Source organism: Pan troglodytes, chromosome 15 (genome assembly GCF_028858775.2).
Source record: "Pan troglodytes isolate AG18354 chromosome 15, NHGRI_mPanTro3-v2.0_pri, whole genome shotgun sequence".
NCBI classification, from domain to species: Eukaryota; Metazoa; Chordata; class Mammalia; order Primates; family Hominidae; genus Pan; species Pan troglodytes.
The window spans coordinates 76,938,194-76,964,518 of record NC_072413.2 but is presented as its reverse complement, the minus strand read 5'-3'; the positions used below and the strand labels follow the sequence as shown (position 1 = coordinate 76,964,518).

General features: G+C 39.2%; 1 protein-coding gene across 45 annotated transcripts in view; it reads right to left on the bottom strand.

The window, feature by feature from the left end:
• Positions 1-26,325, bottom strand: part of NRXN3 (neurexin 3) — a 1,722,001-nt gene that overhangs the window by 877,151 nt on the left and 818,525 nt on the right. For all 45 annotated transcript variants that reach the window (XR_010151246.1, XR_010151247.1, XR_010151248.1 and 42 more), the window contains one exon: positions 19,713-19,832. Coding sequence is in view for 42 of the 45 variants with exons in the window: in XM_063793837.1 (XP_063649907.1) it covers positions 19,713-19,832 (120 nt within the window). In the remaining 3 variants the exon portion in view is untranslated. The remainder of the gene's footprint in view (positions 1-19,712; positions 19,833-26,325) is intronic.

Below are 26,325 nucleotides of genomic sequence, written 5' to 3'. Positions count from 1 at the left end.
TTTTTTTTTTTTTTTTTTGAGATGGAGTCTAGCTCTGTCATCCAGGCTGGAGAGCAGTGGCATGATCTTGGCTCACTGCAAGCTCTGCCTCCCGGATTCACGCCATTCTTCTGCCTCAGCCTCCCGAGTAGCTGGGACTATAGATGCCCACCACCACGCCTGGCTAATTTTCTGTATTTTTTAGTAGAGACGGGGTTTCACCGTGTTAGCCAGGATGGTCTCGATCTCCTGACCTTGTGATCTGCCTGCCTTGGCCTCCCAAAGTGCTGGAATTACAGGTGTGAGCCACCGCGCCCAGCCTTTTTGTTTTTTTGTTTGTTTGGTTGGTTGATTGCTTTCTATTGCCTTTTAAAAAAAAAAAGTTCATGACTTTTTTTTTTTCAGGGACAATTCTAGGTATGTAACACGGCTGAACTGTCCCTAACATCACTACACATGAGGCTTCTCTTCAATACCAGCAGTTGACAGAAACAACAGCCCTCATCAACTGCAATCAACAACGCAGCGAAGTGGAGCTAGGTGTTTTAATGTGCATGCCATGAACAAAAGGGTTAGAATATAGCGCAGGTGTACGTATTGTAGATGCTTGGTTAATTCTCACTCTGAATTTAAACAAAACCACTAAAATATTTGATACACCTGATGTCTTTGCCACATGAACTTCTTTGACACAAATTCTGTAAGTTTACACAATAAAAGTATCCAAAGTTTCTTCTGTTATGTGAGTGTGTTGGGGGGTGGGAGTGGTTATCTACACACTCTAAACATTCAGAACATGTCCTTTTAAAAAAGAAATGCTGCACATATATCAAATTGACACAGAAAATAACAGTTTTGAATACCTCAAGCATTTCAGTTTAGCAGTAGTGAGTTTGAGCAAGAATCAGAGCCCTGTAGTATTTCATTTAGCTGGAAGTCTGGAGATGGGGCACAGTAGCAGAACTTAGCTGATGGAATTTTATCTACATCAGGGAAAAAATGAACTTGGAATGAACTTGTTCCTAGCCACACGCAACCAAGATTATTAAAATTATAATCAATCAGGGAGACCATAACAGTTCATTCCACTGGAAATCATATAATAAATATGATATTATATTATTAAGCTATTCTAGCCATTTTTAATGGTCACATTTTTTAATGGATAGAATAATATGTGCTGTCTGGATAATAGAAAAAGAGACTCTAATATAAGTGGGTTATTTTAACTTAAAAACATCTTTAAGTGTAAAAACAAAAAAAAAGCTAAGGCTATAAAGGAATAATAATCAAATCTTATAAAGTTAAAAATGGAGTAAATTTCTTAAATGTTTGCCATTTCACCAGTTCTTTGACTACTATACTTTGACTACTATAATTGGCTGTGCCCATGTGTATGTAGCAGCTTATATTCTATTTTTAAAGTTGAGGCTAACCCTAAAATTACCAGTACTGACACTTTAGTTCATGCTTTTGGGTTTTTTGTTTGTTTGTTTGTTTGTTTGTTTGTTTTTTGCCATTTACCACACCTATTTCAAGAGCCTCCTAATAGCTTTCTTGATTTTGCTCATTCTTCCCCAAAATATTCATTGAATCTGCACTATATATCAGACATTGCACTAGGGTCTGTTTATGCAGCCATGTGTTGTCTGCTCTCAGAAAGGCTTACAATCTTCTCTCCACAAGGCTTACAATCTCTCGGCAAGGCTTACAATCTTCTCTCAACAAAGCTTACTATTTTCTCTCAACCTGCTTCTCACACTCTGCCAGGAGGAATCTTTCTAAGGCATATCTTTGGGCATATCACACACTTGCTCAAAAACTCCCAGTGGCTCATTTCCTGCAAATCCTATGTAGGTTCGATACAGAGACCGGGAATATAAAAATAAACGAGGCATTGTACCTACCCTGTAGAACTCACAGTTGACAATGAGCCAGAAAAATTAACAAATATGTGTAAGATCAGTGCTACAATGATGAAATATTTAGTGAAAGAAAGGAAAGAGAGTAAGAAACCCACTCTTTTTTTTTTGAGGACCGACACTGTTCTAAGAAATGTACAAGTAAAATAATCACATAGTCCTGGTTCAAATTAGAAAAAAAAAGTCACACACAGGTAAACATGTATAAACATGTAAACACCACACAAATATTCAGTACGAGGCCCATTGAACATATCTAGATGAACAAGGTAAGGAAGGTAAGCCCAAATCAATAAAGTTTAGGGCACGTTGGGGAAGAGAGTTTTCCCACAGGTGCATGGGTTTATGAAAGTGAGTCCCAGACTTCAATGGAATGTTATGTTTGGAGAAAAGTCCTAAAATGTCTTAATTGCCAGGGAGGTTTGAGATGTTTAAACATAAAAATGCATTTTGACATGAAGAAATATGAAGAAAGACTCTCATCAGATAACTTCTACCGAGTAAGTACTAACTACCAACGTAGAAACTGAGATATTATTGAGTAGAAAAGAAAATGGTCACAATTTAGGGACAAAGCTTAGATGGCCACAAAAAAGAACATACTGAGGGCATTGCTAAGGTAAGAGGATATGGATTTACAGGAAGTAATTGCCAAGTACATGACTTTTTTCTAGCTGTAAGGCAGGGGCCAAGAAACCGAGCAAGGGAATGTCTTTGGAATTTGGATAGTGTATCAAGTCATGAGGCAAGAGCTCCTGCGTATTAGTGGGAATACCATTTGTATTCTAGACTAGAAACTCCAACTGCCACATGGAGGCTAGTGAAACATTTGAGATTATTGACACAGAAAGTAGTGTCAGGAGGTTTAAGGTATGGGAGAACTGAAAATTTAGGAAGCAGTACCAGCAATAGAAACTCCCTTTGCTACGTGGCCAGGTATTTGAGGAAATCAGGTTATTAGGAAAAAATACAACATGAAAATTTAAGTCACCAAGGACAATGCAAAGGATGGAGTGAGAAGAAGGCTACAAGGGAAGAACTCAGAGTATTTTTTACATCCTGAAGGTCAATAAATGCTAATGATGAGGATGGGGCGACAGCATATAAAAAATACGTGACCTTAAAAGAAGAAACATCACTGAAGAATGATTGTAGAATCAAGGTCTGACTCCAGGAATTTAAAACATTAGGAAAAAAGCATCCTTCACTAAAGGAGACTTCCAAGAGATGCTCTCTCAATGCAGCATGTCCAGATTTTAGTTAAGGCACAGATGTCGAAGTTGTAAGGGAGTTTGTTCATGTTAGGAAAACATATACCATCAAACAACAGTGTGCCCCACTGTTGGCAATTACTTGTTCATTCCTGGTCGGCTACTTATTTAGCATGAAATATTTGTCATCAGAAATTACAAACACTATTGGCTGGGTGGAGTAGCTCACACCTGTAATCCCAGCACTTTGGGAGGCCAAGGCAGGCACATCACTTGAGTCCAAGAGTTTGAGACCTGCCTGGGCAATATGGTGAAACTCATCTCTACCAAAAATGCCAAAGTAGCTGGACATGGTGGCGTGTGCCTGTAGTCCCAGCTACTCGGGAGGCTGAGGTGAGAGGATCACTTGAGCCCAGGAGGTGGAGTTTGCAGTGAGCCGAGATCAAGCCACTGCATGATAAAGTGAGATACAGTCTAAAAAAAAAGAAAGAAAGAAATTATCAACACTATTTATATGAACATCATGCAAAGGCTCAGAAGTAAATGAATCACATTTTACTCTAATTAATAAATTAACTATAAAAGAAAAATCATTCCTGTGTGAGGACCCTTGGCAATCAGTTTAAATCTTTATTATCTACATATTCTAACTAAATTCTTAAGATGTGTTTGTTCTCAGAAACATCTAGAGTATGAACGTGCAAATTCCCTACATAATTATTCTCAGAAGTGCCAGTTTTTAAGATAGCTAAATTTTCTTTTTTGAATTCTTTCTCCACCAACCCCCCTCTGGCATGTCAAGCAATCACACTTATCACATTTCATTTCCTTCAATACTATCAGCTTCACGGGTTTCACAGAGCCCACAGGATTCTGCTCATTGGAACTGATTATCAAAATCGCCATGATTAAGGTTTTGGTCGAATCCCCTAGTGTTCGGCAGCTGAGCCCATCATAGAGCACCCCCGAGTAACAGGGAGGGTGTGGAATAACATTATTCCTGAGACCTGGGATGTGGCTTCTTGTTCAGTCAAACTCCACCGGAGAGTGATCTGCAATCATCTCCCCATGGCAGGCAATAATTACTGCATTAGACCACTCAGATAATAAACCAGAAACCCCATAGTTCCCTGGTTTCTTCTGTCAAGAAATTTACTGTGAATAAGGATGAGAGTCTGGCTACGGGTCTTCCACTTCCTGGTCTCACGTTTCATGTTAAAGCACATCAGTATCAGACTCAAGCTGGCCTGGCCTTAGAGCTTCAGGCTCAAAGCGTTTTGAATTAGGGAGCAGTGACTGTGAAATTATCTACTGTAAATATTCCATTGTAAAGACTAAATTAGATTACATTTTATGGCTTTAAATGAGCAGATTTAAAAATAAGTTAATATCTACAAAGTTAAGATTGTATATTGAAAGTTCTGGTCATAACAGAGGCTGCAAAAATTGCAGCATTGTTCCCTCAGTCTTACAATGACAAGAGCCAAAGATTCACAGACCAGTAATTTTCTTCATTCCAGGCAAGAATCAAAATTAGGAGACAAGATTACTAAAGACACCAGAACACCTCAGAATGTTCTTGGAGAGGCTGCCTTAAAAATTCAGGATATACTGGGTACTGTGATGCGTTCCTGTAGTTCAAGCTACTTGGGAGGCTGAGGCAGAAGGATCACTTGAGCCCAGAAGCTTGAGGCTGTAATACACTATGATTACAGCTGTGAATAGCCACTGCACTCCAGTCTTGGTGACAGAGCAAGACCCCAATTCTAAAATAAACAAATAAATATAATTCAGGATGTTTAAGTAAAGGTAGTAGGTCCTCCAAAACCTACTTAAGTTTCTAATTAAATTATATGGACTTATCAAAAAACAACAGATGCTGGCAAGGTTGTGGAGAAATAGGAACGCGTTTACACTGTTGGTGGGAATGTAAATCGTGTAACCATTGTGGAAGACGGTGTGGCGATTCCTCAAAGATCTAGAACCAGAAATACCGTTTGACCCAGCAATCCCACTACTGGGTATATACCCAAAGGAATATAAGTCATTCTATCACAAAGATACATGCATGCGTATGTTCATTGCAGCACTATTCACATTAGCAAATACAGGGAATCAACCCACACGCCCATCAACGAGAGACTGGATAAAGACAATGTGATACATATACACCACGGAATACTATGTAGCCATAAAAAGGAATGAGATCATGTCTTTGCAGGGATGTAGATGAAGCTGGAAGCCATTATTCTCAGCAAACTAACCCAGGAACAGTAAACCAAACACTGCATATTCTCACTCATAAGTGGGAGCTGAACAAAGAGAACACATGGACACAGGGAGAGGAACAACACACACTGGGGACTGTCAGGGGATAGGATCAGAGGAGGGAGAGCATTAGGAAAAACAGCTAATGGATGCTGGGCTTAATACCTAGGTGATAGGCTGATAGTGCAGCAAACCAGCGTAGTATATGTTTACCTATGTAACAAACCTGCACATCCTGCACATGTACCCCAGAACTAAAAATAAAAAATACATATACACATTTCCAATCAGGAATATGTTTACATTTGAAATCGGAATACACAGAATATTTGTGCTATTTGAATAGTCTAATCCCAGTAACCCTACGACCCACACACAACCTCTTCTACACAGTTAGCCCCTACTCTAGAGGAAACTATAGTAAGCACAAAGTAGGAAAGTTGATTCTCTAGGAAACAGGGTGAATACACAACAAAAGTGATAATCTACTCAAAATCCTACTTGCTTTATTTATTGGTAACATTTTTCTTTAGAGGAGGTTTTACATTTCTAACATAAGGTTCTACCTGAAGCGTTACAAAAACTCTTTCCCAGGCCCAATACTCTGCTTTGCCCCCATTATTTATAATCTTTGTTAACAAAGCTGAGACTGTTGCGAGACTTCCATAGTAAGATCATCTTCTATTAATTGACAAATGCCACAAAAATTACAAAGAAAAGAAGCCAGAACTTGAACTGACCTTTTACTCTCAGGTCCACACTAATTCCCTTTAGATGCCAAGCCGGAGTGTCTCTCAGCACTGAATATAAATGCAGTGGGATTTGGGATAAGGCATGAGTATGGATTTAACTGACCAAAGAAGACTCGGGAAACATAGGTGAGACTTGGGCTGAACCCCAAAGGTGTATAGATCCAGAGAAGAGTGCCTTCCAGGGAGAAAGAAGTACAGCTGCAAGGGCATGGAGCATAATGACGACGGAATGTGCTAGTGACAGCGAGAAACCTGACCTTATTAGAATATAAAAAGCCATGAATATTCAAGAAAATGTGGTTCGAGGGACAGCTTTTGAAAAACAGATTCTGGAAGACCTTGAAAGCCAAGTGTAGGGTTTGGACTACATTGAGAAGAGGTCTTTGAAGGTTCACGAGCAGAGGAATGACAGGATAAAAATGGTATTTGGGCGAGACTGATCTGGAACTAGTACATATGGTAGATTTCAGAAATACAAGCCTGGAGAACAACAATGGAGAGCTCAAAGACTGTCAAGGACTGTGAAGTCTTCTTCACCATCATGGCTTCAGTGGTTTCAAAGCAACTTACTCCTTCCTGGCTTCCCCTCGGTCTGCAGAATCCGCCACCAAAAGATTCCATGTGACAAGAGATGCAGCTTCAGGAAATAGAGCCACAATCAAATATTACCTAGGAAACCAAATATAACTAAATGCAAAATCTTACCCCACACTGAGAAATAGCTGTGAAATTTGGTTATAGCTGTGTTTATTGTTCATTAAACTTTATATAATAGGACAATATGCTAAAGGAATCCAAATGCAAATTAAATATGTTAGATGTTGAGAATACATGTGCTGTGTTGTAGGGATTAGAATAAAGCCTCTAACAATACCGAGAGTTTGTTTCACTAAACTTTCTTGTTTTAACATATTATTTTTGATTTGCTCTGTTCTCAGGAATTTTCATGAGTTGGGGACAATACGATTGTGTCCATGACATGTATGTTGAGCTGCAGGCCCTTTTCTAAAGCTCACCTCCCGCAACCTCCACCAGCAGCAGGGCACTGATGTGAGCTCTAACCAGATGACACACTTCAGTGCCAGTGTGAGGGAATCACATGGAAATTTTAGATAGGGAGAGGAGAAAGAACACTTACTCTTAAGGGCAGATAAAATCCAGATGACACCTCCCTGACTAAATCCTTTTTTACAGAAATAAAATCATACCCCAAATATCGAGAATTTAGGTGGAATAAAGGGGCTTTATGCCAAACATCCACAAAGGCAGACAGATACCTGATCTGTGGCCCAAGTAGATACCTTACCTTTACAGAAATTACAGAAATACAAGTCTTGCCAATGGACTAAGATGCAACCGAAAGCTATAACTCCTTAAGACATAGAAACAAAGGTATTTGGATAGAAAAATCATCTCAGAAGAATTGGGAAAACTCCTAAAGAAAATTTATATTTATTTATATTACATATGTATGCACATACATGCATTTGATTTCACTCACATAAGAATATCTGAGTAAAACTGCACTTTTAGATTTAGTAAAGGGCTGATTTCAAAGAGCATGTAGTTAACTTACCAGGAAATAATGCCTGAAGTTAGATGATATTGTTTCTTACCAATTCTCCTGAGAGTTGTTACAGTTTACAAGGTTTGACTGAATTCTCCTACAGGGAAATAAAAATTTGCAATCCAGGGTGTGAAAAAAATCAGGGGAATTTTGTGTTTTACATTTTCAGTATATAATGCATCCAACTTCTTCAATCATGTAGTACTGATTTTGGTCAACATAAAACTGTGGGATTTGATGATTGACGATAAAGTTCTACTATCTCACTCGATCACTAGAGTACTAGACTGTTACAAGAAATCTCATCTTGTGAAATAAACCACAACATCGCTTTGGAAGTGAGTGCCACAGAAGAAACTGGGACCAAGAGGCTCTTTTCCCATATTATGTTATAGCGGTCTTTTCCCTCCAACCATGATCTGCTGTAAAACCATTTCCCTTTTATATAGATGTATGTATGAATGACTGTTCAGAAACAGCAAGGCTTTCTTTGAGAAAGGAGAAGGGCAAGAGTGAAAAGAAATGGAACCATCTTGACATTTTCATTTTTTATCTGAAGAAGGAAATTTCATATTGGGATACTTATTATAATTCCCATATGCCTAAAAGCATTTCTTCTGGCAAGAAAACACCTAGTCCTAGTAAAACTGTTAGTGTTCTTTTCATGAAAAGAACGCTAAGATCTTTGCACAACTCAGATGCTGAAAATATGCAAGACTCAGTCATTCAACCAACAAATATATTTTGAGTATCTGTTATGTGCCTGACATCATGCATATTCTGAAACAAGGTCATATTAATGGTTGATGAAATTAAGCATGTTTTTTTCCTACTGCCTTATACTTTTATGTGTTTTCCACATTTTCAACAGTGAGCTTTTATAATTTCCATATCCAAAAAAATTCAGTTAAATCAAAGGTACCAATAATGCAAGGTTCCTTCATTTCTTCTGTAGGCATGTAGCAAAATCATAAATGCAAACCAGTGCCTGGTGATCAAAATAAGGACAGTCAATGGCCAAAACACTACAAGGTATAGAAACAACTCCACTTTTCTGAAGTCTCCAAATTCTTTGTTTGAAAACATTTGTTAATTTCACTTGGCAAAGGGACAAGAATCAGTGGTCAAAGATCCACAAGAAAAGGGTAGGTTGAGAAAATAAACTATAATTCTAAGTAAAGAAAATAATAAGAACCACTAGCTTTTCAAGTCAAATCAATGCCTGCAATCACTGAGCTTAATCAAGTGTTTTCAGAGGGAGTGGAAGTAAAAAGTAATGTACGCCTATAATCCCAGCACTTTGGGAGGCAGAGGTGGGAGGATCACTTCAGGACAGGAGTTCAAGACCAGCCTGGCCAACATGGTGAAACCCCGTCTCTACTGAAAAAAAAAAAAAAAAAAAAAGCTGGGCATGGTGGCTGGTGCCTGTAATCTCAGTTATTCAGGAGGCTGAGGCAGGAGAATTGCTTGAACCTGGTAGGCGGATGTTGCAGTGAGCCGAGATGGCACCACTGTACTCCAGTCTGGGTGACAGAGCAAGATTCCTTCTCAAAAAAAAAAATAATAATAATGTAGCCCTCCTAACAGAAACACTCAAATTAATAAATACTTGATAGAGACACATTGGCAAGTCTTTAACTAGCTTTGCGCAGCTTCTTGCAACGTTTTCTTTGGCCAAGAAGGTTCTTTGACTACAGAGGGATTATCACTGGAGTTGAAGGCTTTTCCCTAAAATAAATGAATAAATAAAACAGTTGTAGAATATTACATACTGCCAGGTCACTCTGGGACTGATGTAAAGCCTCAGAAAACCCTTAGAATTTGCGGCTTGAAGCACAGCCCATTATATGTTATGTCTTCCCCTGCTACCTTCACCCTAATCTCACAGTGCAAAGGTGAAGTCAGGTAAAAAAGAAATAGGTTGGCATCAATTTTCAACCTAAATGGAGTAACAAAGACTGGAACTACAACTGACCTGATATAACCGGGAAAATGACAACACATGAAACAATGGCTCATGAGACATGAGACATCAGGCAAAGAAGAGCAGTGGTTTCTGAAATAGAGAAGATAAACTAAGTGAGATTTAAGACTGCTCCAGCTTACTGCCTGGAGAGAATTTCTGCATCATGGAGCAGGCAGGAAGGTTCCAGCTGGAATCCAGCCAACTCCTGCAGTTATATAGATGGAGCTAAGACTCAGAAGAGACTCTCAGCTGGCTAGAATGCGGAGCTGACATGGAGCTGGAGAAAACAGACCTAAAAGATCGCATATTGTATGATTCCATTTATATATATTCCAGAAGAGACAAAAATAACAAATGCTGATACAAATTCAAACAGCAATGACCTTAAAGAGAAGAACTAACCGGAAAGGGAACAAGAAAAGTTTCTGAGAAGATGAAACTATCCTTTATCTTAACTGATGTTGGTTACTTGGGTATAAGCATTTGTGATAATGCATGTAAGAGCTATGCATTTTGCTGGATGTAAATTTTACCACCTTCAAAAAATGATCTCTTCCTTCCCTAAAAAGAAAGTAGAGGAGAAAAATAAATGAAAAGAACAAAATTATATTTATTATTTCTATTTTACAAGACAAAGTAAAGTAATTTAGATCTTTCTTGTGCCTTTAGATGTGGAAATAACTATAGGAAATTATGTCCATATTGAAAAATATGTTGGAATTGCACCTGTATGTGACTAACATGGTAATATAAAAATTGTCTTCTGTGAAGCAATAGGCTCTAAGTGGATTATTGCCATCACCTTAAGTAAGTAACTAGCCAAGGACACCAGAAATCAATGGGCTATAATTAAACACAGCAATGAAAACGGTCTACAAATATAGCATGTGGAAGATGGCGGAAATGAAATTATTGAGGCCACAAACTCCAACAGCTTATGATAATCCATGATAAGCTATATGCCTTTGAATTATGGAGACTATTTTTTCTTGAACCATAGGACCAAGTGTCAACTGGGGTTTGTAGAAACCAATGTGTCACCTATGAGTCCCAGCTTATTTTCAGGGAGGGCTGTGAAAAACAAAGCTGCACGCAGTCCTGGCTCTTGCTGAATCGGTTTAGTATTGCACACATATTAATATTAGCCCTGGTAAAGCTTGAGGATACTCCAAATCGTCCCTTCTTAATATTGATGGAACTTAAAAGCAAGTGTGATTCCCATGGGCAACAAGCTACAACCCACATCTATAGAACTGTTCCTAAGAGTACCGCTAGCTTCATTCTGACCTGGGTTTCATTGTTATCTTCTGACTTCCCTTTGGCTCCATGGAATATCTGTGGGCCCGAGAATAAAGACAGATGCAGAGAAATAACCTTTGGTGCTGCCACTCCTGACGTTTCTTTTGCATCTGTCTCGCCTTCTGGGACCTGGTTATCATGGAGCTATGCTGCCCCTCTCAGCCTCACTGACTTCTCAGGACTCAGCCTCCTCCCTGCTTAGATGTACCAAACCTGCAAAATGGCACTTATTTGATGGAAATTCTGATCTTGTTCCCTGAGCAAATCAGTCCCACTTTAAATGCCCTCATTTAAAGTGAATAAAATAAAATAAAATAGCATCCCCCCCCAAAAGAATAACACAGACACTAGAAACTACAGTATAATTGATGCTAACAGAAGTCGTTAAGCTCTGTGGCTAATGTGAATCTAAATCCCTATGAATTCAGATGAATTTTCATCAAGAAACTTTCCCTGAGGCATTAAGAAGATATTGGCAGTCAAGAGCCCAGACTTTGCAGTCAGACTAACATAACTTTGAATCTTTGTTCCTCAACCTAATAGTTTTGTCACCTTGAGCAAATCACTTGACTTTTCTGTCTCAGTTCTCTCATCTATGAAACTGGTATCACAATAGTATCTACTTTTAGGGTTGCTGTGGGGTTTAAATGACAATGAATTCAGCACATTGGGGCACACTGTTGAGCGGTTAAAAGAACATAATTGTGTATGAAAGAGGTATTCAAGGTAAAAAAGAAAAATGAAACTGAATATAAATTAATAAAAATTATCCAAAACATAGGGCAAAAGTTAGGGGAAAAAAATCACGTGTCTTTTTAATGTTATAAAAGGACACTATTTAACAGGCCCACCCGAGAAACATTTAGCTCTATGGGAGAAGTACCTGTGACTGGCACTGACATTTATTGTTAGCGGGGGCCCAGAGTACAGAAGATGCCCTCTGAACCTGTAGATTTTTGTTCAGCACAGATGTTCCATAGAAAAGATAACACCAAAGGTTAAGAGATTTTTGCTTTGTAGGACATTTACCACTTTTAAATCTAAAATTTGTATTTTAATATTCTTAAGGCCTATAAATATCCAGTTCTTCAAATAGTCTTTTGTCATCTTGTTTACACTGTTACCATCTTGTTTCTCTCATTATGGAGTTAAATAAATTTGACACACATTCATTCTATGTTTGCATGAGTGTTTTGTTTTTAACTTTATAATAATTATATTTGTATGAGTCATGTTTTTAACTTTTTGAAAGTAATATCGAAGAGTAGCCAGCAGGGCCATCATGTGCCATATCTCCTAAACTTCACCACTACACATTCAATTTATTATTATTCAATTTATGTTTGTCAGATTTATTCCTACAAGATAGGACCTACAATATATCTGCATTTTAGAAGCACTGTAATTATCATGTCCAAGGTAACATAGATATTAAGGGACAGAGTCAAGATTTGAACACAGGCCACCCCATTACACATTAGTGGTCTCGTCCACCGTGCTATATGACATATGTTGGAATTGAAATAAAGCAAACACATAAAAATCAGAAGATCTAGGTCAATAGAGAATGAAAATATAAATAGTTTGGAGTATGGGCAAGATACTCTAATTCTATAATGGCTAAAGACATTTTAATTCTAAATGGCCTCATCTGAGTGTTAAGAAGCCAGACCTGGAATGTTCTGAATTCCACAATATGAAGCAAATAATCATCAAGAACACAATTTCCCTTTCCCAGTTCTATGTTTTTATGCAGTTTGATTGTCTGTGAAGACTTGCCCACATGGAATTAAGCATCCTAGTCTAATATCAGTACAGATGTTAAACTGTTATTTCTAATATTGACTAAGTGGCAGCAAATCGAATAAGAATGTGAACTTTTATGTCAGACAAACCTGGGACCAAACCCTCAATCAGCTATATTCTAACAGTGTGATCTCAGTTTTGTCATAATTAAAATCAGGAATATCACACTATAATATTTTCTTAAGAATTTGGGGATGATTAAAAGAATGATATCCTTATAAAGGTCCTAGTAGAGTGTCAGGACCATGATAAGGACTTAACAGTTGTCAAATATTATAATTAGCTACAATAAAAACTACCACTAATCCTATTTACCAAGTACCTATTACACTCCTTATGCTATACCAAAGTTTCAGGAAGCCAAGTGAACAATTCAACTTCACAGATAGAAAGACTCAGGACTGGCATTTAAAGCAGTTTGATTCTAGAGCCAATTAAATTAATGACTATGCTTTGATTTCTTTTATCATTTAATAAGTTATACACATTACAAATCAAACTTTTAAAAATTGGATTCTTTATAAATAAATTTTCAAGATCGATCTCCACCAACGACTCAATGAAATAAATCCAGATTTGAGCCCTATGAGGCCTACATTTAGGACTCAGCAATGATTTCAACATAGGGGAGTTTCTCCCCAAGAGTTGGGCACCATAACATGCATTCTATTGAAAGAAGTTGGGAAATCTCATTTTTTTTTTATATTTTGAAAAATGCATAGCATATAGTGTTAAACCAAACAAAGCAGGGTAAAAATGTCAAACAGAATGTGATCTGAACCATGCTAATGCTTAAAATGAAGACCGGAAGGAAACATGCAGAATGTTAACAGTGGCTGCAGCATATATTTTCCCTGCTTGTCTGCTGGAACGCTACCTTTCCTTTCCAGCCCTCTTCCATACCATGTTTGCTTTGAGCGTACTTGTAAATTTTCAAGGCAGCCAGGCGCAGTGGCTCACACCTGTAATCCCAGCACTTTGGGAGGCCGAGGCAGGCAGATCACGAGGTCAGGAATTCGAGACCAGCCTGGCCAACAAGGTGAAACCCCGTCTCTACTAAAAAAATACAAAAATTAACTGGACGTAGTGGGTGGCGCACACCTGTAATCCCAGCTACTCAGGAGACTGAGGCAAGAGAATCACTTGAACCCAAGAGGCGGAGGTTGCAGTGAACTGAGATCGCACCGCTGCAGTCCAGCCTGGGCAACAGAGAGAGATTCTGTCTCAAAAAAAAAAAAAAAAAAAAAAAAAAAAATTTCAAGGCTCATCTTCAGTGAAAACTGTCCTACAAGCAGCTGCTCTTCATAAAGTCTCAACCCTGGGGACAGCTGCCATTACTCCACCTTATGACTCCTCGCTATACACTGTTCATGTTTCTACTGAAGCACCTTCATATGTGTCTTTCCCCATTAGACTAGAAGGTCTTTGAGAACAAAACTCTCTTATTCATGATTATATCTGCAAATAAGAAATGTTTGGTGAGTGAATGAATCAATACATGATAAAGTGCATTCAAAGCAACAAACAATTGTTTTACAAGTGAACTTCTCACATATGGCCTATTCGCTGGGCAGGCAGAGTCTGAAAACAATGGCGGGGAATGAACACAACCAAAAACATGGATGTACTATACTATGATATCCTTAAAAATTGCTGCTATACCAATAGGTCTGGAACAACATAGGTTCATAACAACATAGGTTTTTAACATAATGTCTATGTACCTACATGGACCCAAGAGACAGAATCAGTATACACATATCTGTCCCCTTCTTTGCACACTAAGTAATGCATACATTGCTTGATTTTTCTGAAGCTTGAATGGGAAATGTGTTTTTAACAGATTTAATCAATACACCAACCTACATTAAAAAAATAAATAAACCCACACAATAAATAAAAAGCAAAAGGCCAATCAATAGCCAACACTGCAGCTTAACAGCCACTCCTGCAGAAAACTGTCTGAAAAACACGCTTTACACTCCACTATCTGCACTATCCACAGCTGCTTGCTATTGATTTGTTGCAAGCAAAGAACATCTATTATCACAAGCCAGTGTGAACCTAGGAATTTCTCCAACAGGCAGCCTGTAGTGTGTGACTAGCAATGTAGCACAGGGTGGCCGGCTCCTAAGGGTGGGCTGAGGACCCACGTTCATTCCCTTTACTTCACCCCACAAAGCCATGATGAGCACTCACCTCATACAGTCAGGAACTTGATGTGTGTTAAGGACTCATGTGCCAAAGACTGTCCTATATGTGCTTCTCCAGGGCACCAGAAGCAATAACCAGACCCCCAAATTATATGCCACTCAAAACAGTTGTCACGTACGTGGTAAAAGCCAACAATGTTGTTAAGGATAGGTATGAAATGTTTAAAACTGCTATTTTCACAAAGTCCATAAAAATGACAACCCTTTTGCACATGTGTGGGTGCATGCAGGAGGGTTCTATTCTACACAACATTTTTCGATGTTTGAAGGAAAGAAAAACTCAATAGCAGGCTGACAATGACAATGATATTACCACAAAATACGGGAAGGAGATTCTGGATTTGCCTGGTGCTGCCACGGCTACAACATGCTAGAATTTCCCAGGTTCTCAGTCCTGATTTAAAATACTAATAAGAACCCAATATCAAAAAACAATATTCCTATCAAGAACCTTTGTAAGGTTCCATTTCTTTTGTTGTTCTTAAAATGTAGCCCAAGACAGCTTTCATTAAGTTGATTTTCAGGTGGTGCTCACCCTCTGAATAGCCAGCTCCCTCAATTTTAAATGTTTCACGAGAACTGAAGATTATCTTGGAGAATGTTACTTATGTGTTCTTCCACAGATCATACTGATTTCTACATTAACTCAACATTTCTTCTGGGATGATTAGATTGCAGAATCAAAACAGCCCTAAAAGTCAACCCAAAAGAAACTCCCCATGACTTTACCATTAAATAACATTGTGGAAGGTCATATCTAAAACTATGTAAGACAATTAGCAAATCAATTACACTTGGGTTTCCAATCAGAGGATTTTTGTTTCCTAACCCCATACAAGGGAGTCCTCTTATACAAGACAATCAGCTCTAAAGAATATCAGCTTTGCACAGCTATGTTTATAAGAGTGAAACTGAAATTCATCCCACTGCCTCCATCAACCCACCAGGGTCACACAAAGAATAAAGACATAAAGTGAAAACATCCAGGCTTGGCCAACTCACACTAAATGAGACTAAGTTTTAAAATGTACGCTGTACTCATAGAGGCTACATCTATGTAACAGCACATTAACATTGTCAGGCAATCATATTTGGTAAACAGGCAAGAAAAACACAAAGGTCATAAAAGAATCAATGCTAGGAAAAAGGAATACCCTAAAATGCAGACATTTTTAGAGCCTTACAAGTCATGCCTAGATATGATTAACTTTTTTATACATGATGGATTTAGTACCTTATTTTGGAAAATATAAGACCTAGCTATTTCCCTGTTGAGTAAGTTTCAGTTTTTGGATACGTAGTAATAAACTGAAGTGTTTTCATGTTCATTAATTGAGGATCAATCTGTTGCCCTGAGAAACAGCTCCTGGAAAATGAGATATCCATAACCATTTTTCCCCCACAAAATGCTTTTTGCAATTAAATTTCATCTCTAACCTATTTGCATGGTCCTATGATAGCATTTAAATGGATACAATTTGTTTGAGCTATATGCAACATTCTATAGAACATTCTCTTTGCAGGAATTAATCAGGTAAAGGCCAGGTTTCCTTGATGGCACTCAACTTTTAATGCTGTGACCCATTTCTGTTATTTAGGTCAAAGGCAGGCCACTTGTGGCAGGCATGTTACCAAAGCAATTGCTGATGACCTCTGTGCTCTTCCATATAAGACCCACTTTCTGATTTTCTCTATATTCCTTTTCATCATTATTCTTCCTCCTCCATGAGCTTATCTTTCTTTGCAATTTCCCCCACCACTTTTTGCTGATGATAAGCATGAGCCTATTCAAGTCTGCCGGTGATGATGAAGGTTAACACTTGAGTCCTGATACAGGCTACACCACCAAAAATTTATCAACAAAGGAAAGCATATAGAATATCATACAGGTAACTTCATTTTGAAGATGTTTGTGAGATGAAATAGCCAATTATAACTCTAAGGGTCAAGGCTGCTATAGAAAATAATGGTCTATGATATAGTGAGACTGCTTTTTCTAGGTAGAACAAACTGGCTTTGCTGCTAGTTCCAAAAGAGAAGGTCTTCCAGATAACTTGAATACCAATTATCGGAAATAGAAACGTCCAATGTAATAATTTTAAGCAATCTACCATTCTGCTATATTTGGTTGGATTTCATTAAAAGTTTATATTCAAACTTCACAGTCACATCCTATATGTCTTAATTCTATATATTTATCACACTCCACAACTAAGATGTGTACTTCCCTGTAATCCCAGCACTTTGGGAGGCTGAGGAGGGCAGATCACGAGGTCAGGAGTTCAAGACCAGCCTGGCCAACATGATGAAACCCTGTCTCTACTAAAAATACAAAAAATTAGCTGAGCGTAGTGGCAGGCACCTGTAATCCCAGCTACTCGGGAGGCTGAGGCAGGAGAATCGCTTGAACCTGGGAGGTGGAGGTTGCAGTGAGCTGAGATTGCGCCACTGCACTCCAGCCCGGGCAACAGCAGAATGAGACTCCGTCTCAAAAAAAAAAAAAAAAAAAAAAAAATAGATGTGAACTTCATCATTTGCATGTATCTATCCAATCACAGAAGCCGTGGTCCAATCTCCAGGTGGGGGACTAGGCAAGTAGCTGCTGTTAGAGAGGCAGTTTCCCAAGTCTGCTATAATGAAAAGATTTAGCTGCATTGTTACAGAATAAAATTCAAAATGTATTGCCCTAAACCTAGATTTACTAGAAATGTTTTTGAACTGTGATAAGCTGTTGCCACAAAGGAAAGCTGACATTTTCCCAATGTAAGTTCTAGCGCTTCATTATATCCCAACAAATTCCCCAAGTCAGACAGTGTGATACTCCACATCCCAGAATGAGACACAATCTGCTCTTGATAAAACCAGAAACAGTCACAGAATGCTAGAAAGAATCCTTCCTGATTTTTACCAGAAAATAATGCCTGGCATTGGGTGACAGACAGGAACTTGTCAAAGACAGAAAAAGACATACCTACCTTCTGAAGATTGTGCATGCTCACCACGTTACGATAACTTACCTTTATACCTGTTCTGTGTGGAGAGTCTCTTCCTGACCATTTTCTACCCAGAGAGGGATGTATATGTGACAAGAAATAAACTTGTGAGGATAAAGAAGCATTATGCCACCATTTAGAGAAAAAAGCCTTCCTAGTGAGTGCTATACTGACAAATTGGAGGAAAAAGAAAGAGCATGTAGTATAATTCCTCAGGTTCTCTGGCTGGCTGGGTTTATAACTACCTGTTTCAGAGTGAAACAGTATTTCCACATCATAAATATGGCAACATGACTTTCAATAATACCAAAGGACTTGGTAAGAGCAGTCTTATACCAAAACTTTCTCCAGACATCGTATCCTTCACATGACAGATACAGAGACATATGCTTATGTAATTAGATGAATGCGTATTACATAATTTTCTCTCTATATTGCCAACTTCTCCACTTGTTTCTCCTCAGTGTACCTTAAGAGAATGGAAGAGCATATGGGACCAAAACTACTGAGAAAAAATGGGAAAAAGAGCAACAACAGACAGCTGCACACAGATAAAAAGCTGAGAAATAAAGAATCAAAAAAACCACATAGATCTGGGGGGCATAGCATTGTAATTGGTGTCTGCTCCCATGTGGTCACACCATAATGTGACTTTACTATTTTCTCAGATAACATCATGCATCATTTTTCTAAAACCAAGAGGTCAAATGAGTCTGGATTATAAAACAAAGGCTGCATTTAGAAAGGCAGAAGGTTAGCAGGACCCACTGAGTCAGGGATTTTCAACAAATCTCTTTGCCACGGTTATTCAGAAATTTCAAGTGTGTGCTCATCTTTACTATGGTCACATCAAGAAAATAACATGAGAAAGAAGTGGAGACACAGGTTATAGATGCCCACAGCATTGAAGTGTCTCCACCATCAGTGCTAGAAGCACCTTCATGAAGTCAGAACTAAACCCACGAGCCAGAAGCATCACTAGTGGACACAATTAACAATCACAAGACTCTCTTCCAATAAAAACCAAATACATAATATATACATATAAAATATACTCACAAAATAGAAAATACATACATACATACATATATATATACACACACATATATATATACACACATACATACAGAATAGCTATGTGTATACAAACCAGATACCAATAAATTTAGTCAGAGAGAATTTCTACCCTATACCTGAAAGATACCCAAGAACGCTTTAAGCTTTGCTAATTGTAAAAAATAAACTCTTGAATGTCTTTGTCATTTGTAAGGCCTAAGAAATTCAGAGAACTCAAACTTTTTGAGAAAACAGCTATACCCTTTAAATAGCCTCAAAATTCTAGGCAATGCAAAAGGGGAGAGTCTTAAAATTATTAACCAATATGGAGTTAAATTCAATAAGGTAAGGTGATTTAATTCATGAAGAACTGAAGCCCTTACAACAAAAATATTGCCTGAAATGGTTTGCTGCTGTGGTTATTGTTTCTCAGTCGCTATTCTAATCTAAAGAAAAAACACAGGGAGTGAGCAAGTGGGAGAATATTTAGTGTTGTTAAGCAAGACACATCTCTTCACTCTTCTCATAAGAGCACTAGTCATTTATTTCCCAAGTTTCTGGAGGAGAGAATCACTTATGAATCTTTCAGAAGAGCCATCCTTTTACATATTGTCCTTTAAGATTCTCCAAATCTCCAAACATCCTGACAAAGTTCCAGTATGAAAGGTTGTTGTACTTACGATCATTGCACTGGTTTCCAGAATAGGAGGTCATAGAACAGTCACAGGTGAAGCCCTCCCATTGTTGCATGCAGACCCCCTGGTTGGCACATGAATCTTCCTGGCAGGTGGTACTGGGTCCTAGTAATGCACAAGAAGAGGGGAAAAAAAGAAAAAGGAGAGAGAGAAGAAATGTTAAAAATTAGATTCAAGGAAATCACCTGAATTTACCATTCTCATGCCCCCAAACATTTGAAGACACACCACCAAAATTGTCAACTCAATCTCATGCAACAAGAACTCAGTATATACAAAAGATGACGGAAATACACACTTAGCCACAAACTATCAACAGTTACACACAGAAGGGAGAGGGCTGAACACACTGTTCTCCTTCGGGTTGACTTTGCAAAATAGCTTCATCTCTACCTTTCAACTAGAAAGATATCTCATTTGGATTATAGCCTTTTTTAATGTAGAATGCTAACTCAGAAAAAAAAAATCATTCCCATGATTCTTATAAATTAAGGCACAGTGTTTTTTTAATCCTGAAACCAAAAGTCCCTATATCTACTTTGTGACATAAAAAAAGATGTTTAATGATATTGATAATGATGAAGAGAAGGAAGAGAAGGAGAAGAAGGAGGATTTAGCAGCCAACATGTATTGATGTCTTTTAGGGGGTGAGTACTGGGTACTAAGCAATGTATTTACATTATCTTGCTGAGCTCTCCAGGTACTCTAAGAGGTAAGTAATTATGATTACCTCCACTTTACAGATTTTAAGAAACTGAGCTCGGGAAGACACAGTAATTTACTCAAGGTCACACATTTGGTAATTGAAGGATGCTGATGTCCCACTTAGGTAAACTAACTCTAAAACGCATGCTGTCGACTATACCAGTGGTTCTCAACGTGTAGTTCTCAGACGACCACAACCTGGGAATGTGTCAGGAATGCAAACGCTTGGAGCTCACCCCAGACGCATTGAATGAGAAACTTTTGCAGGGAGGCACACATCTGTTTTTACAAGCTTCCAAGACATTCGAATGCAGTCTGAAGTTTGAAAGCCATTGCACTACAGCACACTGCTGCTCTAGGTATTCTAAAAATGAATTCTTTTTTTTTTTTTTTTTTTTTTTTGAGACAGTCTCGCTCTGTTGCAAGACTAGAGTGCAGTGGCATGATCTTGGCTCACTGCAATCTCCGCCTTCCAGCTTCAAGCAATTCTCCTGCCTCAGCCTCCCAAGTAGTTGGGATTACAGGCACACGCCACTACACTCAGCTAATTTTTTTGTATTTTTAGTAGAGACAGGGTTTCACCATGTTGGCCAAGATCGTCTCGATCTCCTGACCTCGTGATCTGCCCACCTCGGCCTCCCAAAGTGCTGGGATTACAGGTGTGAACCACTGCACCAAGCTAAAAATGGATTCTCTTAAATGGAGTGTGCATGTGCTGGAGCATGCAAAAGAGAATCATTAGTGCTATAGAAAGAAAATATTAGAAATTGTGTTTCTTTTAATTAATTCTAAATTATTTCTATTTCTGTGTGTCTTTCATATGCTAATATATAAGAATAATAGTACATGTATATAACTTACAAGTAAATTTACCTATTTTGAAGGCATTCTCAAAATCTTTTACTGATATGTGGGGGCATTAAAATTTTTTTGATGATCTCTCTCTTACAGATTGCCATTAAACTCTTTCGGTCCGCCTGGCACTTCTCTTCAACCATTCTCTCTCTTTTACTGATATTTTCTGCCTTAACTTTGGGATTAAAGATAAATCTATACCTTTAGGATTATCTGAGCTCACAGGAAATATCTTAATATTCAGTATAACTCCATGAATTTCCCAGAGAATCTCAGCAAACGAGATGAGCCCTTTGACTCACCAAATGTATTAGTCAGGAACTAATGCATAAAAGCACTTGACAGGGTAAAACATATTACCATTGCAATAACAGCATATTTCACAGTTTCTAACGTAAGCCTCACAAAAGCAAGAATACTGAAATGAAAGAACACAGGGTCCTAAAGATGCATGTTCAAAAGAGATGCACGACTACAAAGGGTTCGTCTTCTGGGTGGCAAGGCATTTTGTATTTATTCATGAAGGGTGGAAGCAGGACAGGCCATCACTCATAAGACAATGCTATGAGGATATGACATAAGAAAGTTCAAAACAATTACTAACACTGGGGTTACAGTACTGCTGCTGGCTTTCTGCAGTTCCTATTGGCCATGTGGTTTCCCCATGTAGAGATGAAAGGAGGTATGTGGTCATGTTCTCAGTGGGTCTTAAACTCGAGCATTGTGTTATACAAGTTTCATTAACAATGGTAAATCAGGACAGCTTCTTTCAAAGGATAAAAGCTTCTGAGAAGTCCACAGGGGCTCCCTGGCCAAACAGCTCTCACCATACAATTGGCTAGTAATTCAATTGTACTCAATAATCAGAAACACATGGAAGGTTTATGGAAGGTTTTACTGTAAAAGGCAGTAAAACAGCAAAAACTCTGGGAAAACACAATAATTCTTTGAATGTTGATTGAATCTAAAGACGAAGCCTTTTCCATGTGTTTCGCCTTCCCTCTAACTGCCAAATTTTAACCATTTTTCTAAGGACCAGCCTGAATGCCTTCTTCAAATGAAACATTAGTCAATAACTTCAAACAATAATTCTCCCGCTTTGTTGTGGCCATAGCAATTATTATCTGCGTCATTAATTTTTGCATATAATATTCAGTTTAGCACTTTATTACGCATTGCACTGTCTTCTCCTCATATAATCCTCTAATTGCTTTATGTTTTTACTATTTTATCATCAAAAGTTTGAAAGCTGCTTGCTATTAGAAATCAGGTAATATTCTCTGGTTAGGTCCTTGTGGCACTAAGTCTATTGTGCAGATGCAGAAAGTGTTTCAGTAAATGTTGGGGTGATCTGAATTGTAACCACCCTTGATTTGCTATATCATGCTTCCAAAATCTGAGTGTAGGAGCATGTCTGCACTCTGCAAAGTAAGCAATCTTTTCCGTTTGTCAGAAGTTCATCAGGGACCAAATACAGGGCGGGGATTATAGGTTATTTATCAATTCCACTGAATTTGCTTCACTTGCATTAAGGGGCAAAGGCCATGTAGAATCAGATAGTACCGGAAGACTGACTACATTGTAAGCATCCAAGAACAACAGTATTGTCACTAAGGACTAATAGAACTTTCATCTTCTCAACAATCTGGAACTAACCTTGAACCTCCTTTCAAGATTGAGCTCCTAACAGCCCCTGCCTCCTTCTCCAGTCTCATTTCTTACCATATGTCCCTAGCTCACAGTGCTACAGCCCTCTCCTATTTTAAGTTCCTAACACAATGATTCCTGGAGTGTTGCTCCTAAACCAGCAGCATCTGCATCTCCTGGAAGCTTATGAGAAAAACACTTTAAGGCTGTACCCAGACCTACTGACTGGGGGCAGAATTGAGGAATCTGAGTTGTAACAAGCCCTCTAGGTGGTTCAGATGCCTGCTCATATTCCTGGACCACTGCCTTAACACTTCATGCCTACCCCTATCTTCAAGTTCCTTTGTGCTTTCTGCTGGACCCATGGCCTTAATTATGCTTTCTCCAGATTCAAATGACTGTTTCATTTTTATTCTTTAAGTTTCAGCTCAAAATGAGCTTTCTCCAAACTATCCTACTTAAGGAAGCCCCCATTAGCAGACCATTTACTGTTCATCATGTCTTCCTATTTACTTAATAACAATTACGTGGACTGTAATTAAATTAATTTCTTTTAAATTGAAAGATAATAGTTGTTTATATTTATGGCATACAATGTTATGTTTTAATATATGCTTACAACACGGAATGGTAAATCAGGCTAATTAACAAGCCAATCACCTCACATACTTAGCACTTTTTTGTGGTAAAAACATTTAACATCTATTCTTCTAATGATTTTGAAATTTAAAATACACTATTATTTGCTGTAGTCACCATTCTATGCAATAGACTACCAAAGCCTATTCCTCTTGTCTAATTGAAACTTTGTACCCATTGATCAACATCTCTTATTTTTCCATCCATCCCCTCCCCCCGCCTCCTATAGCCACTACTCTATTCTCTATTTCTATGAGTTCAAATTTCTTAGATTCCACATATAAGTGAGATCATGTGGTATCTGTCTTTCTGTGCCTGGCTTATTTCACTTGGCATAATATCCTCCGGGTTCATCCATGTTGTTGCAAATAAGAGAATTTCCAGCCTTTTTTTTCTTTTCTTTTTTTTTTTTTTAAATGGAATCTTGCTCTGTCGCCTGGCTGGAGTGCAGTGGCACGATCTCAGCTCACTGCAACCTCTGCCTCCTGGGTTCAAGCAATTCTCCTCCCAAGTAGCTGGTACTACAGGCACATACCACCATGCCTGCCTAATTTCTGTATTTTTAGTAAAGATAGGGTTTCACCATGTTGGCCAGGATGGTCTCAGTCTCTTGACCTCGTGATCCACCTGCCTCGGCCTCCCAAAGTGCTGGGATTACAGGCATGAGCCACCACACCCGGCCTTCCCACTTTTTTTTTAAGGCTGAATAAAACAATCTGTTAAGGGACTATTATCTAAAATATGTAAGAAACTCGAGTTTGGGGGGAGGAGCCAAGATGGCCGAATAGGAACAGCTCCGGTCTACAGCTCCCAGCGTGAGCGACGCAGAAGACGGTGATTTCTGCATTTCCATCTGAGGTACCGGGTTCATCTCACTAGGGAGCGCCAGACAGTGGGCGCAGGCCAGTGGGTGCGCGCACCGTGCGCGAGCCGAAGCAGGGCGAGGCATTGCCTCACCTGGGAAGCGCAAGGGGTCAGGGAGTTCCCTTTCCGAGTCAAAGAAAGGGGTGACGGACCCACCTGGAAAATCGGGTCACTCCCACCCGAATATTGCGCTTTTCAGACCGGCTTAAAAAACGGCGCACCACGAGACTATATCCCACACCTGGCTCGGAGGGTCCCACGCCCACGGAATCTCGCTGATTGCTAGCACAGCAGTCTGAGATCAAACTGCAAGGCGGCAGTGAGGCTGGGGGAGGGGCGCCCGCCATTGCCGAGGCTTGCTTAGGTAAACAAAGCAGCCGGGAAGCTCGAACTGGGTGGAGCCCACCACAGCTCAAGGAGGCCTGCCTGCCTCTGTAGGCTCCACCTCTGGGGGCAGGGCACAGACAAACAAAAAGACAGCACTAACCTCTACAGACTTAAATGTCCCTGTCTGACAGCTTTGAAGAGAGCAGTGGTTCTCCCAGCACGCAGCTGGAGATCTGAGAACGGGCAGACTGCCTCCTCAAGTGGGTCCCTGACCCCTGACCCCCGAGCAGCCTAACTGGGAGGCACCCCCCAGCAGGGGCAGACTGACACCTCACACGGCAGGGTATTCCAACAGACCTGCAGCTGAGGGTCCTGTCTGTTAGAAGGAAAACTAACAAACAGAAAGGACATCCACACCAAAAACCCATCTGTACATCACCATCATCAGAGACCAAAAGTAGATAAAACCACAAAGATGGGGAAAAAACAGAACAGAAAAACAGGAAACTCTAAAATGCAGAGCGCCTCTCCTCCTCCAAAGGAACGCAGTTCCTCACCAGCAACGGAACAAAGCTGGATGGAGAATGATTTTGACGAGCTGAGAGAAGAAGGCTTCAGACGATCAAATTACTCTGAGCTACGGGAGGACATTCAAACCAAAGGCAAAGAAGTTGAAAACTTTGAAAAAAATTTAGAAGAATGTATAACTAGAATAACCAATACAGAGAAGCGCTTAAAGGAGCTGATGGAGATGAAAACCAAGGCTCGAGAACTACGTGAAGAATGCAGAAGCCTCAGGAGCCGATGTGATCAACTGGAAGAAAGGGTATCAGCAATGGAAGATGAAATGAATGAAATGAAGCGAGAAGGGAAGTCTAGAGAAAAAAGAATAAAAAGAAATGAGCAAAGCCTCCAAGAAATATGGGACTACGTGAAAAGACCAAATCTACGTCTGATTGGTGTACCTGAAAGTGATGCGGAGAATGAAACCAAGTTGGAAAACACTCTGCAGGATATTATCCAGGAGAACTTCCCCAATCTAGCAAGGCAGGCCAACGTTCAGATTCAGGAAATACAGAGAACGCCACAAAGATACTCCTCGAGAAGAGCAACTCCAAGACACATAATTGTCAGATTCACCAAAGTTGAAATGAAGGAAAAAATGTTAAGGGCAGCCAGACAGAAAGGTCAGGTTACCCTCAAAGGGAAGCCCATCAGACTAACAGCAGATCTCTCGGCAGAAACCCTACAAGCCAGAAGAGAGTGGGGGCCAATATTCAACATTCTTAAAGAAAAGAATTTTCAACCCAGAATTTCATATCCAGCCAAACTAAGCTTCATAAGTGAAGGAGAAATAAAATACTTTACAGACAAGCAAATGCTGACCGATTTTGTCACCACCAGGCCTGCCCTAAAAGAGCTCCTGAAGGAAGCGCTAAACATGGAAAGGAACAACCGATACCAGCCGCTGCAAAATCATGCCAAAATGTAAAGACCATCAAGACTAGGAAGAAACTGCATCAACTAACGAGCAAAATCACCAGCTAACATCATAATGACA